This window comes from Eurypyga helias, unplaced genomic scaffold (genome assembly GCF_000690775.1).
Source record: "Eurypyga helias isolate BGI_N326 unplaced genomic scaffold, ASM69077v1 scaffold10990, whole genome shotgun sequence".
NCBI classification, from domain to species: Eukaryota; Metazoa; Chordata; class Aves; order Eurypygiformes; family Eurypygidae; genus Eurypyga; species Eurypyga helias.
In genome coordinates, this window is record NW_010225107.1 from 11,324 (window position 1) to 27,945 (window position 16,622).

Sequence of the window (16,622 nt, forward strand, 5' to 3'; positions counted from 1 at the left end):
GACTGTCCCTTGCATTTAGAGAGACCCACTTTACCCCCGAGCACGTGCACGCTAGTTCCCTTTGGCAGTACTCCCCACCACTCTGCCACAGGACTTTTTGCCTACTGTCCTCAAAGTCACCCGTGCCTTTCCCTGTCTCTGCTCAGGTCCCCAGCCCCCTCACCTGGTCTTCCCAGACCTCCTGCTTGCTGGCCGAGACCAGACACCTTTTTCTCCCCTGATCCACAGGATCCTACTCACACTGTTTTACGTGAATGCTTTCCCACAGTCTCATAACACCCAATAATTTCCTCAGAGGACCAAGTTTCTCAGAGTTTTTCTGCTCTTGGAGATCTCTGAGTAAGTCAGGGCTGGTGGCACATGCTCCTCGAGCAGTGCTGTCTTCGTTCCAGAGAGGGCAGGGGCAAAGTGCAAAAGATTTGCTGAAATCAGAAGGTATTTCCACCACTGACAGCTTTCTCTCCTTCATGTCGTGTAGCACTTTTTTCAAGTAAGGTATTATTCACGTGTCTCTGCAGCCTTCACTTCTCCTGGGGTGAGTGGAGATCAGTAGATGTCTGCTAGCGACCAGCCATGACTTCATCATGACACTGAACACATTCAAACCCGACTGCGTACTTCATAGCAAAAAGTGCTTTTCTCGAGGAACAAAATGAAAACGGTGTTCCCATGGAACATCTTAAGAATTCAAAAATAGGATTTCCTAGGGTGGGAAGGATGGAGCACACCTACTTTATTTGGCTTTACCTCAGTAAGGAAATGGAGCCACTGGCAAAATTGGCACATCTTCGTGAAGTTGTCCAACTCAGGACCCTGGCTGGAATGTAAAAGAAATGATGGAGCAAAGGAGAACTTTGCCTTACTCTGGGCTTCTGCTAGTTATGGCAATTTCATGTGCAGGTTGTCCAAAAAAGTTCTGCTAGCCAAGTAAAGATGAATTTCTCAAATAATAAACTGTGGGTTTTCAAAGAGGCATTCTGGGGGTACTGCTACAACCTGGTAGAGGTAAGTCTTTTCATGCCCCGCCGCTGAGCCAGATTGGAGGACAATACAGGCTCCAGCCTTGGTGCCTGAGGTGCTCGGTTTAAAGCAAAGTAAGTGGCTGCCATTGCCCCCTGTAAAACAGAGAAAGAGAAAATGCTGGGCTGCAATTCAGTTCTTTGATGCTTTTCCCCTTCTTTCCCCAATTCAGTCTCCTGAAAAACTGGACATGCATGCACAATTTCCATGAATGCTAACAACATATAGGCTGGCAGACAGCTGGCCTGCCTCTGATTCAAAGTGGTGGGAAGCAGTATATGCAGAGAATGCCAACAGGTCATCATAATGAAGCTTGAGGTTAAAAATATCGAGCAGGTGAGAGGTCAAAAATCTTTACTGTTAATAAAGTGCCATATTAAATTTGGCTTCTGTGGCAAATAGTCTTCCCAATTCCTCTATCACTTTCCAGAATATTCACACAAATGAAAGTTCATTCTGCAGGGAAGGAAGAGGCAGGGATGTAGGACGTACCTTCACCAGGTGAACATCCTGTCTGCTGAGTTGGTTTTGAGATAGATACTCCCTGTTCACTATCCATGGATGTCTTAGGACTTGGACTGCCGTGAGGCGCTGATGAGGGTCTACGTGAAGCATCTTAGACACAATGTCCTGGGTTTAAAAGGAAGAAAACAGCAAAAGGGGAAAATAATTAACAGCAGTGCAGGTTTCAGTAAGATCTTCCCTGTGGCAGTCTCATCACCACCATGTCCAATGGAGAGAGTGATGCACTTTAGATATGCTTTATATTTTTTAAGCGTAAAGTCTGATCTTCAAAATTTTCAAGTGTAATGTTCAACTGTCATCTGATAATCCAGTGAAAAGATAATCTGGAGAATATTCATCTTATTAAGTGTTAATTACGAGTGACCTGCTAGGGGTGACAAACTCCACCTAGAGAGGAAGCCACCTGGAGGCATCTCCTCACTGGCTCCAAAGCGTGCTTATGAGAGAAGCTTAGGATAGAAATCTAACATTCAGACAGGTTCAATGAGATAAGTTCTACCACATCTGAACGTTTTAATTTCAAAACTGGATATCTGATAAAAAATACATTGTGAGGCTCATGTGTGCTGGTAGCAAGATTAATATGTTACTAGGGTTTCTTGCAGTTTTGTGGTGGGGTGTATCAATGTTCTTCTACTGGATACTACCAGTTGCTAAAATCTCTTGCAGTAATCTCTCAATCCCATCAAAGTTTCTGACCAATGTCAGGCAACTGGAATTGATGGTGCTATATTATGCTTTAGTTTCATGAAATAAACTACTAAAATTCCTGACACACTGTTTCATGCGGAGTAACGGAAACATAAAGAAGCAAGCTTTTATTTCCTGAGGCACTGAGAATAACTCTTCTGACTACCTGTCTCTTAGGTTTGTTACAACTGCAGGCTACAAACCTGCTTGAGACAACAAGAAAAAAACACCTGAGGAGGTGTTCACTGACCTTTGCAGTATCAGATACTGAATCCCAGTTTCCTCCTGTAAGTGCATATTTGCCACTGCCAATCCTGGCCAGAATCTCCTCTGGAGTGTCATCTGGTCCATTTGCAAAAGGAGTGAACCTATTTTAAAAAGGAGAAAAAAATACAATGTAATTTGCAAGTATATGATTTCTAGGATCTAGTGCTGACTGTAACTGATTACAACAGGCATTTGGTTCCAGAATGGAACACAGACAACGCTGCTTCATTTTCACTCAAACTATACACGCTGGTGGCTCCTCTTATTAAGTTGTTTTGCAGAGGAAAAGATTGATTCCTTGATGGTTATTTTAAATTTTTGTTCTGTTCTCATTTTTGAAGAATGAAATACTCTCTAAAAAGAGACAAGCTTTTACTTCTTTAATTGTTTTAACTCTGCTTTATTCCCAAGAGAAGTATCTTGATAATGGCTAAAAAGAATAAAAAAGGAGAAAAATTAGGATCTGAAACAGAAAAAAGGAAAAGAAAAAAGAACCCTTCATATAATCTATTTTGCTATGCTTTGTTAACCATAATGCGCAAGTCTGTTGGGCAAAACACATGACCTGCAATAGGCTACTTCCTGACCTAGCCAGTCTGAAATAACTAGTAACATGCGCCCAGCTTTACAAAATCGGTGTCACCTGCAGAGGGCATGTTTTTTGTCTTCATAAAGTGACAAGCAATAAAATTTTTGCAGCTGACTAAAATCTACCGGGCCAAGTTTTACTCTGCAGTCTTGAACAGCTGTGTAGGTTTAGAAGAAGGGGGTATTTGGGATTTTTATACTTTTCCTTCTATCTGTCTCTTATCTTCTTAAGACTTGCCAGAGTGATTTTTAGATCATTAAATAGTTGGTTTGGCCACAGCTTCCTATCAAACCTGGTTTCTAGTAGCAAATCCCATTCCTCATGTTGTGTTTTCTAATTTTCAAAAGCCTTTCAGACTTCACAGAAGTTCAGCCCAAAGAGATATGTAATATTATTCCAATCTATAACTATCAGGAGTTAGTGCATGCACTAAGGGTTAAGGACTGGCTAAAACTCTGAGGTCTGTCACTACCTGCATTAACAGGATCCCAGGCTTGTGCTCTTGTCCTGGCCATCTCAGCCCTCTCTGCTCATAGTGATGATGGGAGGAGAATAAAATCCTGGACACAAATAACAGCCAGTTCCTACTAACTCTCCTCTGGTGGAGACAAATGAGACCATCCCTCAATGCAGTGGTGGTGCCTAAAAAGTCATCACTTCTCAACTCTTTACATTACTCTTATTTTCTCTTGTACGTGCAGAAAAATAGTGAGATACACGTTAAGAGCACCTACCGGCGGCAAATTTAGTATCCACTAAGTTGTGCAATTTGTATTTTAGATGCAATATATTTGGATTTTTTTTTTCACATTAATTTTTTTTTTTTTTAATATAATCAGCTAAATAATGTGATTGTGGGTAAATGTGTTGATTTTGTTTTACTGATTCTGGTTGCATTGCACTGCAAATCTATGGCATTAGCCAAACAGAAACAGCTTTTTCAGACTGGGAGACTGCCCCAGAAAGTCACAATATATTTCAGCTAATGGTGAACACATTTGTACTCAGAAACAAAATAGGTGGGATGAAAACTCTGGCACCTTTTCTATAATCCCTGAGGCAAGAGACACAAATAACTGAAAGGTAGGGTCCAACTCTTTGTTTTCTGTATACATCTAGGAATGAATCCAGGATTCTTGCCACAGCTGAATGATCATGAACCAGATTAAAGAGCTGTGAGAGGTCACAGAAAAGTTTCAAGCTGTACTTAGGTATGATAAATGTGCACGTGCCATACCCTGCAGCCAGCAAGAGAAAGGAAATTCAGGGATTTGCGCACTGTGTTTCCCATTCACTCCAGTGCATCTTATTCCTATCCTTCATTGCTTACTTCAATCTGTCTCTTTCTCTGGGTCTTCCTGTGTCAATATTTAACTTTAGCCAACACATTGGTAGGATTTCTTTTTGCCAAGTACCCTTCAAAACTTCCTGTTGCCTGCTGCTGTTCTTACTGATCTGTTCATTTACTTTTTGTCCTTTCTGCAGCATATTTTTCAAACAGCATCTGAAAATTATGTTTGGGTTTGGGGTTTTTTAGCTTTTAAAGCTATCTGAGGATACCTTGATACCATCAACAACAGAAGAACGAAGCTGAAGAGAATACATGTATTAATAGAAAGGAATGAACATCCTCTTATTCATAAGGTGGACATGATCTGCCTCCTCATACTCCTGTACTCTTCTCCTAGTGTAAAACTTTCACGCCACTTAAGTGGTGACTGAGCCTTTTAGGAGTCTAAGTCTCAGTGCACACTTATGGGCACAGGCTGTTGAAAACCTAAACAACCTGTAAAGTGTCAAAGATATTTATGTGTTCCGGAAAAACTTACTCTAATTTTAGGTCTTGGCATCTATTTTCTTGCCTCATACGACCGAGCACATTTCTCAAAGGAGGCCAGGCAGTTTGCTGTCTATATTTGCAACTCCTTCCTGGCTTAATCAGTGCTGAACTACTGAGCCCACTGGAGACTGCTGCTCTAGGAGAACCTCATCACTCACCCCGCCAACATGGTATACAGTAGGATTCCCAAGCTCCAGATGTCACAGGCTGCATCGTAACCTTGGCGTTTAAGGACCTATGGAAGAAAAGAGAGAGATGAAAATAGGGTAACCTGCATTCCTGAAGCTTTTGGCCTTCAAAGAGCAAAAATTAGTGGTTGCATCTGCTGACATTTTCTGGCTTGCCCTCCTATCTGGCCGCCTCAGGTGCAAAACGTGCAGTGGTGGAGTGGAGCAAGGTGGTACCCAGGCTGGAGCGAGCTGGTTAGTGTGCAAGCCCAGCACAGCTGTCACCTCTACAGTGACAGAAAGGAGTACCATTTGTTGAAAGCTCTGGGAGCCTTTCTGACCACCTAACGCTCAGCAAAGCAGAACAAGCCCCTCTGCTTATTTCAGTGTTTTAAAACCTTTCTTAAAAAAAGGCTATTTGGTATTTTGAAACATCTCCTAACATAAAGGTTACCAAGAACACTGTAGCTGCAACAAGCGTAGGGCTGAGTAACAGTAATGAGCATCTCAGAGCTCAGATTGAATTTGATATGACAAATGGATGCACACTAACACTTAGCTAATGTCAGACTAGTAAAGAAACATGACAAATGCAAAGAAAGGTAAAAAAGCTTATTCTTATCTTACTTTTGCATTAAGAAAAGTAGCCACATTTAGACTGGACTTAACAGGTAACAGGCTAAAACTTCATCCCTTTTTCCTATGAGAAAAACAAGACCCATGGTACTCAACAGAGATCTGACCAGAGGACTCAATGTTGTTAAAGGATGACAAGTTAGAGCAGTAAGGGTAAAGTCTGGATTTCATTTATGCTAATATATACCAGAAGAAATGCCTATTTGAGTTAGTGCAGGTCCAAGAGAAAGTGAATTCACCAACTGAGGCAGCGCTGCTGAGATTAGGGGAGGAACCTTTGTTTCTGTTTGGCTGAGAAAAACTCAAGGACCACCTCCAGATCTTCTACTTGCTCGTAAAGGCAAACTACCCTTCTGTTTATGCAGTTCTGACACACAGGAGAGTTTTGTTCCCTTCTGATGGATCAGTAGATCCATTTTTGAAAAGCACATGAAAAAGGAATGTACAAATTCATCAACTCTCTCTCTGACCTGCAGTCTTATTACCCAGGAGGGATTTCAGCTATCTGAAGTCTTATCACAGAAAAGACCAAGCACTGCTAGGAAAAAACAGTTTCAGAAAATGTTGCCTTGACAGATTCTACAAATGATGAGTGGTGAAGCAACCATCTGCCAGGTATGCTGCTGAGAGAACATTTGCTACCTGTGAAGAAATACAGAGAAAAAGTCGCATTTCATCCTGTTGTCAAAGCTGGTAAAATCCTGCCTCTGCTTATCTCTCCTGCACGTCATATATATGCTCTGGCTGTTTTAACTGTTTCTAGTTCTTTAGTTCCTGCATTCATTTCTCCTCTATTAATGTTAGTTTTTATGGGAAAAAGTTCTTTGCTATTTGACAAACTCAATCGCTTCTTGCTTCCCCTGTGAGACTGAACACCCAACACTTATTTTTTGGCGTGGCCATTCTCGTTGCTTCTTGAAGAGCTGCATTTTCACTGCCATCACCGTCTTCCTCCAATAATCAAGGACAATCAAGTCCAAGGCAAGTGACAGAAAAAGGAGGTGCTGATGATGTTTAGTGGAGCAGAGTATTAAGCAAATTGTTACACAACTCCAGAAATGATGGGCAGGTGTCGCTGTGGGCTATCACTCAGTTTGCAAGAATGCTGCTAGGTAACAGGGGCATTCAGTCTGTGCCAGGGTCCTGGGAAAGCTTGATTGGGAGTTACTTTTTTGTGGACAGCGACTTCACCCCACGGATAACAACAGGATCTAGTGAGAGTTATCAGTTAGTGTCGCCGCTATCTGAAAATGTCTCCAGCAGGTCTGTGCAGCTGTGGCTAAAGGGAGAACACTGCGCTGGCAGGGGCAAGTGTGGGAAACCCTGGGCGACGTGTTCCGTCTGGGGCAGATGTTACCAAATGAGAACAAGCATCTGTGTTAGAAACAAATCAGTCAGGGAAGGAGCTTTGAAAAAGGTGCACTGGTGTCCGACTCTAATGGATGCTGAAAGAATTTACCACCCATGAAGGGGTCTGGGTCACCCTAAAAGAGCAAGGGGGACCAGTTGGAGGGGAATCTGAAATAGACATATAAGCTGGTTCTTATCTGCACCCATGGCAGGGTGTAGAGATGGTAAACTTCCTCAGGGTTCATCCAGTTCTGATCATGGCTCAGATGTTTATCCAAAACCCTTTAATTTCTATAGGTTTAGTTTACTGGATTTACAGTGCTACAAACACAGGCTGTTCTCAGTTGAGACACGAGCAGGTGTGCGTACAGGCATGAAAGTTAACAAGCCATCTCATCGCTTCAAATGCCAAAACAGTGGCTTTTCACGGATTTTGGAGGGAAACTTCAGAGTAAAGCCTTTTACTTCATCTGAAAGCAGCGCTCGCACTAGGTGGCAGCGTCCGTCTTTCTCTGAGGGGCGGCCTTCAGCTTTGCTCGCGTTTTTGGAACCCCAGATGTTTCCAAAATAGAGGGGGATGCCAGTGGGCAAACATGTCATCCTTCCTCTGCCACTCTTCTCTCCTGCCATCAGCTCAGCTGACTTTCTGCCACCGTGTCCGTTTCAGGGGCGCACGGCAGGTGTCGCAGCGGGGCTCAGGTGGGCAACGTGAGAGTCAAGTCTAGGCTGGGGGGCAGCACTATATCACAGGTAAAATGTAAGAGCACTTAAGGCCCTATGTAAGCTCTCTGCCAGTTCTGGTAATGTTTCAATTAATCTCCAACGTTTTCTGCATTAGCAGGACTTATTCATCACAAACGTCTGGGACCACGATTTCTGCTTTCCATTCAGATCAGACGGGTCTGATCAGAAACTGCATTGGGCTGGCAACGTTTGGGATTACAGACACTATACAAAACCTATTTTAAGCTCATTGTATCTTGGAGAAATTCTGAGTGCTTTGAATCTTGCAAGCGTGATTGTTTTTGGGCTTAGAAATTGAACTGCCTTGGTGCTACAGAACTTTGTTTACGTACTTTGAAAAATTTTAAACAGCTCATTTCAGTTTCTAAAATGAAACCCCAACCAAACAGCAATAAAATAACAAGTCAATCTGTCTTGGCAATGGGAGATTTTTTGCTGAAAAAAAATCTGCTTTGGATTTATACTGCCCTGGCAGTGTTCTCAGTTTAACACATTCTCCCTCTGATGCTGGAAGGCTGTTATTTCTGTAACATTTGGTATCACAAAAGGACCTTGTACAGACAGATTATCCCATTTTTCTCTTCCCAGTTACATACTACGCAGATCAACATTGGATGGAAGATAGTTACTGGGAGTAAAAATTACTGAATGATACCAACTGAGAGACAGTGGTATTTTGCAGTAGAGGACATATGAAATATTGAAAGACAATAGTTTTGTATTTTTTTTTTCTAAAGACCATAAAAAGCAGAGGAAGACACACAAGTCTTGCAATAAACAAGTTGTTTACTGCAAATACTAAAACTGCTGATAAGCATCGCTCCAAGAAATGGACAATTACCCAGGAAACTAACCTCTGGCTCCTTCATCAGAAGGAAGCAGCTATATACATCTCAGGGGTCAAATGCAAACAGCCCAAACCATTCAAACAGCTGTGGGACTTGCACAAACCCATTTCCATGGGGCTGCATAAATGGAACAGCACTCATCAGCGATGCAGAGCCACCCCTCACTGTGCTTGGGGCAAGCTGTTTGGTCTACCTCCATTTCCCCAACTGCAAAAATGGGAAAGCAGCCCTTTCCTACACCCCCCATACCGGGTGGAGGGATCGGTACTAGGAAAGACCAAGAAGAGAGGTGTTTCTTTAGCTCCATGAAGTCAACAGTAAAGTTCCCACTGACTTCAGCACGGTAAGGATTTAATGCATGGATTCTTCTTTTGAGTCTTCTTCCTGATATCAAGACTTCCCTCTTAAGTGTTAGCCCGTTCTGACGCAGTGCACTAAAGGGGAAGCAGTCTGAGCAGAAGCAGCTAGAGAAAGAAGCAGTATTTATCCTAGTAATGAACCAAAGCATTGCATATGTCAGTCCAAGACAGACACTGGCTTCTGTCAAGAGAAAAATAACTACTCTGACAAGACCAGGAATAGGAAAGTTATGGTAATAGAGGCTGTGCAACTGCCAGTAGCCTGGTTTCTGACTTGCTCCTCTTGTAAAGGCAGGGAGGAAGGGGGAGAGAGGGAGGAAGGACCACTTCCTAGGACATGCTCATTACTCACAGCTTTGAAATGCAATCCTACCTCAGGGGCGACAAAGTTGGCGGTGTAGCAAGGAGTCATGAGCAGCCCATTCTCCGCTCTCAGTTGCTTGGCAAACCCAAAGTCACAGATCCTGATGGAGTCTGGGTTTCCTGACTCATCCATGTAGAGGATATTACTTGGCTTGAGATCTCGGTGCACCACCTTAACAAGAAAGCAGTGAGTAACAAGTGAGGCGAGGAGGTCTGGGAGCATCCAGGCTTGGCTGCCATTTCTGGTCTGCTGGATGAGGCAGGTCAAGAGCTCATGTCAAAAATATTTAAGTTTTAGAGAAAAGTTGCTTAAAAGCCTCGGGCAAACAAAGGGGGAAAAAAGGTTAAAGTCTTTTAAAGTCAAAAGAAGAAATCTCATCATAGGAGAAAAATGTGTAACTTTTCTCCTGTCCATGCGAGTGGCTCACACCTGAAGGGAGGGGTTATTTTTCTTCCTCATTTCAAAATATCTTAATGAAAATCCTTTCTGCAGGTACACAACTTCAGGTGGGTGCGTGTTTTACCAGACATGCTGCATTTCAGTGGTGGGAAAACAGCCTTTATGATTATAGCAAGACTGAAAAACTATCATGGAAACATAAAAGCCCAAGCACAAAATGCACTTGCTTTCACCATGAAACACAAAAAGCAGCAAATATTTGCCTTGTCATCCAACCTGCTTTTCCCTGAAAAGCAGAAAAGGAGAGATCTTCAAAGTGCTGTACATACATAGCTTAGATTTTAAAAGCCAGCTCTTTAACAGCATGTCAGAAGCCTTTCTCATCAGTTGCTCAAACTGCCGCTTTGTTTGGAAAGCTGAGGCTTTGATTTTCTACCTATCTGCTGATTCAGCTACCCTATTTGAAATTACATTAAAAGATCAGGTACTGCAATAATGACTGTGATAACAGGTAAACAAGTAATATCTCAACAAGGTACATGAACTTGAAAATCAGTGTAGTTTGGAAATGACAATACCACTGCAACATACTGCAGTTCAGCTGGGAAATTACTAAAAAGCCTATGACCCTATTTCACAAACAAAATATAATTATAAATATGGAGAAAGATTTTTTTGGGGGGGTTAAAAAATGTATTTACATTTCAGAGAAGCAAAATCACAGCCGTTTGCTTTTGCTAACAGTAGGATTTTAAGAAGGTTGATGCAGGTAGCCAAAAAAGTGATGCTTACTCCCTGAGAATGCAAATAGTCCACAGTCCTGGTGATGGTGCACAGCACTGCACTGGCCTCCCGCTCCGAGAAACACTTCTGCCGAAGAATGCGGTCCAGGAGCTCGCCTCCCCGCATCAGCTCCATCACCAGGTACACATATTTCCCATCATCGTAGACCTGGAAGAGTAATAGAATAAATGTATCTTTTGAACCCATTAACTTGGTGAAGGTTAGTCCTGATCAACAGGAAGAGTGTTCGATTGCTTGTGTGAGACATTGCAAGAAGAAGAAATCAGCTACTGTGTGGGAAATGTGCTTATTACACTTAACAACAGAAAAGGCACCTTTATAAAATGAGTTAATCATCACTTCTATCTTGCGTCTGTAGCAACTTGTGGATTTGTCCCCACAGAAACGTAGCATTCCCGATCTGCATCAGGCCCACAGAGCAGACCAAGCTGCTAAAAGCAGCACCGCTTCACACAGCCTGAAATCTCTGCTGGCTCTCACCCAAGCCTCCTCAGTAGTGTTCCCTCTTTCCATGTCTACAGGGTAACATTTGCCATTTCAAGTATCAATATTTCCCTCTGACTCATGATCAGCTAAATGAACTGTATTATACTGGTGGCCAAGACCTGCTTCCAGTGATATTATGGAGTTTATATTTGCCATTCTGGAAGATACATTGTCAGCATCAGCCCCAAGATGTATTTACCTTCAACGTCAATTGCAAGGGGTAAAAGACATTTTTTGTCTAAATTGAAAGACTGCCATTTTCATGTCATAAACCTTTGTCTGGACTGCAATAATAGGTGCTGTTATAGTCATCAGTCCTAAGTGTTTTTGGAAAGGAATATAAAGCCTTTCCCCGCCCTCCCCCCCCCGAATTTAAGATGCTCATTAACACTTAGGCTGCCTTCAATCTCACTGAGGTTTGTCCACACCGTGTCAGATTCAGAGTTTACAGAACAAAATCCTGCTGGTGCCAGAGGCCAGTACGTTACGGTTCAGACCTTAGAGAAGTATATAAATAAAATTTCTAATCACAGGCCCTCAGGAAAGTCTCACCTAATTCCTAAGTAAAGCATCTCTGATTTAAGATCATTACTGCATGTAAGCATAGCAAAGACTATTCTTCACATGAAATGCTGAAGAAAGAGATCTTCATGTCTTCTCAGGCTGCTTGAGTAGAAGGTAAATATCCCATGGCATTAAAACAGTAGGGGGAAACCCTAGAGACATTGTGAGCTCCCCTCTTCCCAGCAAAGCAGGTACCACAGGCTGCAGGGGATCGGCTGCTGCTCATGAAAGAGCATCCACTGCCCAGCAGCACCCCCTGTGTGTGCCCAGCAGCCTGCTCCGAAACACCCAGCTATCTCACTTCTGGAAAGAGCTGCAGAACCAAACACATTTGGTTGTTCTCCAGCACTGTGCCCCTTCGATTTTATCTACAGTTGGTTAGACAGCAATTGGAGAATGTATAACCTGACCAGTCTTTCCAACTGCTATCCAGTCGTTTGTTAAGTCATGTTTTTCAATGGGTCTGCTGTTAGCTCTGAAGAATTTTCCAGACATGGACTAGTAGGTGAGCCTGACCATAAAGTGAAAAATCATTGAATGCTGAAGTGCTCAACGACTACTCACGTCTTTAAGAGTAATGATGTTTGGATGCTGTCCATATCGCAAGAGGATCTCAATTTCTTCAGAGGGGTCTCTCTTGCTTTTATCAATTATCTGGAATAAATGAAGCACAGTGCAGTAAGATACCAGCCAGCAGCACTAAGCACAAAGTAAGCAATTTCTACAGTTTAAGCAAGTTAAGATTTAAAAAATCGTTATTCTAGGAGAGGACAGTTCAAACCGTTGTGCAAATGAGAGCCCCGCTGACTATAAGCCAAAGCCAGATGGAACAGTAATTAGATTCTGAAGGCATAGGCCTTCTTTTTGATGCCTATAGTTTTGTTTGCTGTAAATAATGGCTGTTACAAGAAGTGTCTTTCAGACAGCAAACAACCTGGAGAATTTTGAAATAATAATAGTTTTAAAATGACCTCTTTGACGTAGAAAATGGATATGTTCGTAATATTGGCATATACTTGTATATCTGCTGATAAATTAATAGAAATTACTTATCAGGTGTGTTTGTCAGAAATGGCAGTGTACAGACATTCACTGTCAGGGCAGATGTGAGTTCAAGCTATTGGTAATCACTCAGTTCCTTGGGCCATGCAGTTGTAACGAACAAGAGCGTGGCCAGAGACTGCATCTGGCCACGTAACCAGCCGCTGCCCATTCCTAAGCTAGAAAGACATCTGCTCTGTGTATCACTTCTGTGTATTCAGCATCTTTTGCCTTATCAGAAAGCAGAGTGAGGCATAAAAACTTTTCATTTTGGTAGCAGCAGGTCTCAGAAAAACTTAACATCTGCTGCTTAGAGAGCATGGAAAACCTGCTGTTAGGATGGCAGTGACTTCTCGTCAATGCTCCTATTACCTCTATTTGGGATGTCAATCAAAGATCATTTGCCCAGTTGAGAGCACTAATTAATGTTTCTCACTTTGCAGATTTAAATGATAAATATAAAACAAAAAATAGATATAAAATAATCCAAGGGAGACCTCTGTATTTTGGAATCTCAAATGCAACTGCACATGGAATGGAAAAAGACTCAGCCTACTAGAAACTCACTAGGAGTACAGTATTTTGGCACAATTTCTTATTGCTAGAAAACAGCAGCAGTACTTTTGAATAACAGGTTTACTGAAGAGGAATGGGTGGCATTTTCAGAAAATTGAAATTACATTATTAGCTGGGATTTCAAGGCTTCCAACCTTAAATGTGGTTAGTTCTCTCTAAGAGCCAGGCACAGGGCACAGATTTAAAACAATGGTGTTTACAGGGAAACAACTTTTAAAAAATCTCTTTTGTTAATGAGAATAAATGTCTAGCTGCTTCTACATGCATTTTTTAATAGCTTAATTATGGTGATACACATTAAAGTACATGTGTAGAATTTTATGATTTTATGCATCAGCTTAATGGATACAGAGGATCCAAGGAGATCTCACCAATGCTTATAAATATCTACAAGGCAGGTGTCATGAGAATGGGGCCAGACACTTTTCAGTGGTCTCCAGCGACAAGGCAAGAGGCAATGGGTGCAAACTGGAACTCAGGAAATTCCATCTCAACATGAGGAAAAACTTCACTTCGAGGTGCCAGAGCACTGGAACAGGCTGCCCAGAGAGGTGGTGGAGTCTCCTTCTCTGGAGATATTCAAAACCCACCTGGGTGCATTTCTGGCCAACCTGCTCTAGGTGATCCTGCTCTGACAGAGGGGTTGGACTAGATGATCTCCGAAGGTCCCTTCCAACCTCTACCACTCTGTGAATCTGTGGTAATAGTGCACACTTGACTATATAGCAGAGGTTTTATAGTCATCACGACATGCATTTGCAGTGATAATGATAGTCAGTAGTTGTCCATGGTTGAGGTGTGCATCTGAAGCCATATCTGTGATTTGATTCTGCATTAATAGCAGTGTGACAAGTGAAAGTGCAATGGGGAGCTGATACAGGTAGATGGTTGTTGTCCACATTTGAATAAATGAAGGAAAAACCTCCAAAGCAGGCAAGTGGAAAAAATTCTACTAGCAATTTCTCCTTAGAATAATATTGTTCTTCCAGTTTAGTAGAGATATTCTCAAAAAGCCAGTGAAACTCTGATTGAATGACTCCTCATAAATACAACCACAGTGACTGAATGTGTCCCAACCAACCAATAACTCTAACATATAAAAAGATCCTCAGAGCCACTTCCTTGGCTAAACTAATATAGCTCTTGTCAAGCTAATGGAGTCATACACATGAGCACCTGTTAGGAACTGCCTGCCTTGTACAAACCCGCAGAATTTACTGCAGCAAGTGTTACTACCACTGTGTGAAGTACTATTATCACTACGGTGCTGTAGCAAGCAATATATTCCAGATTCCTTTTCTGTTGTATTTTCCTGTGTAAGGAAATATCCAAAGCCATGGAAAATTTTAAGCAACTATTAATAATGCAGGACTATAAATGTATATATAAGACCTGAAAAAAAATCCAAACCAAAACCAGTCTCAGCTATTGACACAAAACTCAACATAAAATAACCTGAAGCAGTCTGCTACTGATTTAGTAGCAACAGCAGTAGATGATATGTAATACTTCTGATTCACAACAGGCTATATAAATCGCAAGACAGTCCTGCTAAATATGCATGCTTTTTGCTTTAATGTGTGCACAAGCTGCGATACAGTCATTAAATGGACAAGCTTCCCCAAACCACACAACAAATCATTGTCAGAGCTGTGAAGGGACCTGCCAAATTCCTCTCAGTCCCTGAGCAGTCTGGTTGGACAGACCAGAACAATTTTTTTCTTCCACAGCAAGAGGCTCTCTTCAGCATGCCTGTGATTTACACTTGGCCCATGACCGATAAAGCAGCAAAGGAGGTGGCTGCTGCAGCGTTAGCAGAAATCTCTCTTCAGTTCCGACTGGCTGCAGTACGCAAAGTTTCTTTATTCACACGCTGCAATGGCCACAGCAGCTCCTTAAATAGGCACCGTAGCTCCACTGTGATACCCAATTCTCCTGATCTTTCTCTTCAGAAAGTGTTTCCCTGTGTTGTTAAACCCACGCCAGACTTTCCAAAGAGGGAAGCTGCCACGTCATGGTGGTTCGGCTGGTGGTTGCTGCCTCCTTTTGCATCCAGAGGTGTCTGCATCACAACATGAGGTGCTGCATCCTCAGCACATCTGCAAATCTTGCCCCAGTTTAGTGGTAAAATACAGGCCCAGTGCTCCTTATCGAACACAGGGGCTACGGGAGGTGTGTCATGGGCTTCCGGTGGTATTCATTGTGTAGTTCTGAGATTCTCAGAAAGTATCAGATTAAATTAATTAAGTTATATAAGTGAACAGGCAGCGGTTTCACTAGTCAGGTGTTAACACTTTTTGTGCAGCTGTACATTCTGATTGTCTGTACTGTTGTATACAACATGGAGGAGCTGCTGTAGATAACATGAAGGAAAAGCATGCTCCGAGTGCCCTGTGCAGATGCAGCAGGGGAGAGGCACAATGAAAGCAGCCCTGGCATGGTCCCCTCTGCATGGTCTCCCTGCACTTGCCAGATGGCCACCGGGCTGCTTGGCCCCCTGGCAAATGTACATGGCTTCTGCTGTACTTGGGCTGTAACCACTTTCTTTTCCAGACACCAACATCTGGGCTGCTAGTTACAGAGTCCAAAATAACTGTGAACCCCTCATCTGCAATCTTACATGCTTATCTACACACATTCCCCTTCCTGGAATGAGTCAATGCCAAGACTCATCGCTGCTCATATGAAGCAGCCTTGACTGTAATTTGAAAACGGGTCACTAAGTCAGACTTAGCAATTGCCAGAGAAGGCAAGGAGGCATCACAAAGACTAACTGCAGATACACTCTGCCTCCTGGACACAAACCAAGGTGTTCTTCCTGCTAGTCCTTTCCAGCAGGGACCTGGCGAGCATCTCCTGGCTCCTCAGGGCTGTTCCCAACTGTGCTCAGCTCTGGTGTCCCCCTGGGTTCATTCCAGGACAAAGATGTTCTTTCCAGTGGGCTCTGATTGGCAGTGAACCAATACCAGAGTGGACACCCATACGAGGCACTTGGCTTTCCATTTCTGGGTTGTTGTTTCTTCCTCCTGCTTTGGAGTTTAACGATCTCTAATTTTTTACAATCAGCTCTATCGTCAGTCCACCTCTGCATATAGAGAGGTTTTAGCTTTGTCCACTGTATTCAACTGGCACAAAGTGTGTAGACCAGACAAAACAGTATGTGGCACTTCACACCCAACCAAGGTAGGAGGTATGGTCCTCAAATCAATTTTAATACAAGATCTCTCAGAGGTATGCTTTCAGGCTGCCCAGAGAAACCCCACAAGGCTAGCCCACTGTTGGCTACCCTGCTGCAATGAGGACCAAAGGCTCTGGATTGCTTCCTACCTATATACTGGAAGTTGCAATGCTAG

General features: G+C 42.7%; 1 protein-coding gene across 1 annotated transcript in view; it reads right to left on the minus strand.

Annotated features, from left to right (window-relative positions):
• Positions 1-704: 704 nt before the first annotated feature.
• RPS6KA2 (ribosomal protein S6 kinase, 90kDa, polypeptide 2) overlaps positions 705-16,622 on the minus strand; it is a 73,177-nt gene continuing 57,259 nt past the window's right edge. Inside the window, exons 12-18 of the mRNA XM_010148161.1 lie at positions 12,217-12,306; positions 10,591-10,749; positions 9,409-9,570; positions 5,090-5,166; positions 2,486-2,603; positions 1,513-1,650; positions 705-1,115 (exon numbers count right to left, since the gene is read on the minus strand). Of these exons, the coding sequence (XP_010146463.1) occupies positions 990-1,115; positions 1,513-1,650; positions 2,486-2,603; positions 5,090-5,166; positions 9,409-9,570; positions 10,591-10,749; positions 12,217-12,306 (870 nt within the window). The 3' untranslated portion in view covers positions 705-989. The remainder of the gene's footprint in view (positions 1,116-1,512; positions 1,651-2,485; positions 2,604-5,089; positions 5,167-9,408; positions 9,571-10,590; positions 10,750-12,216; positions 12,307-16,622) is intronic.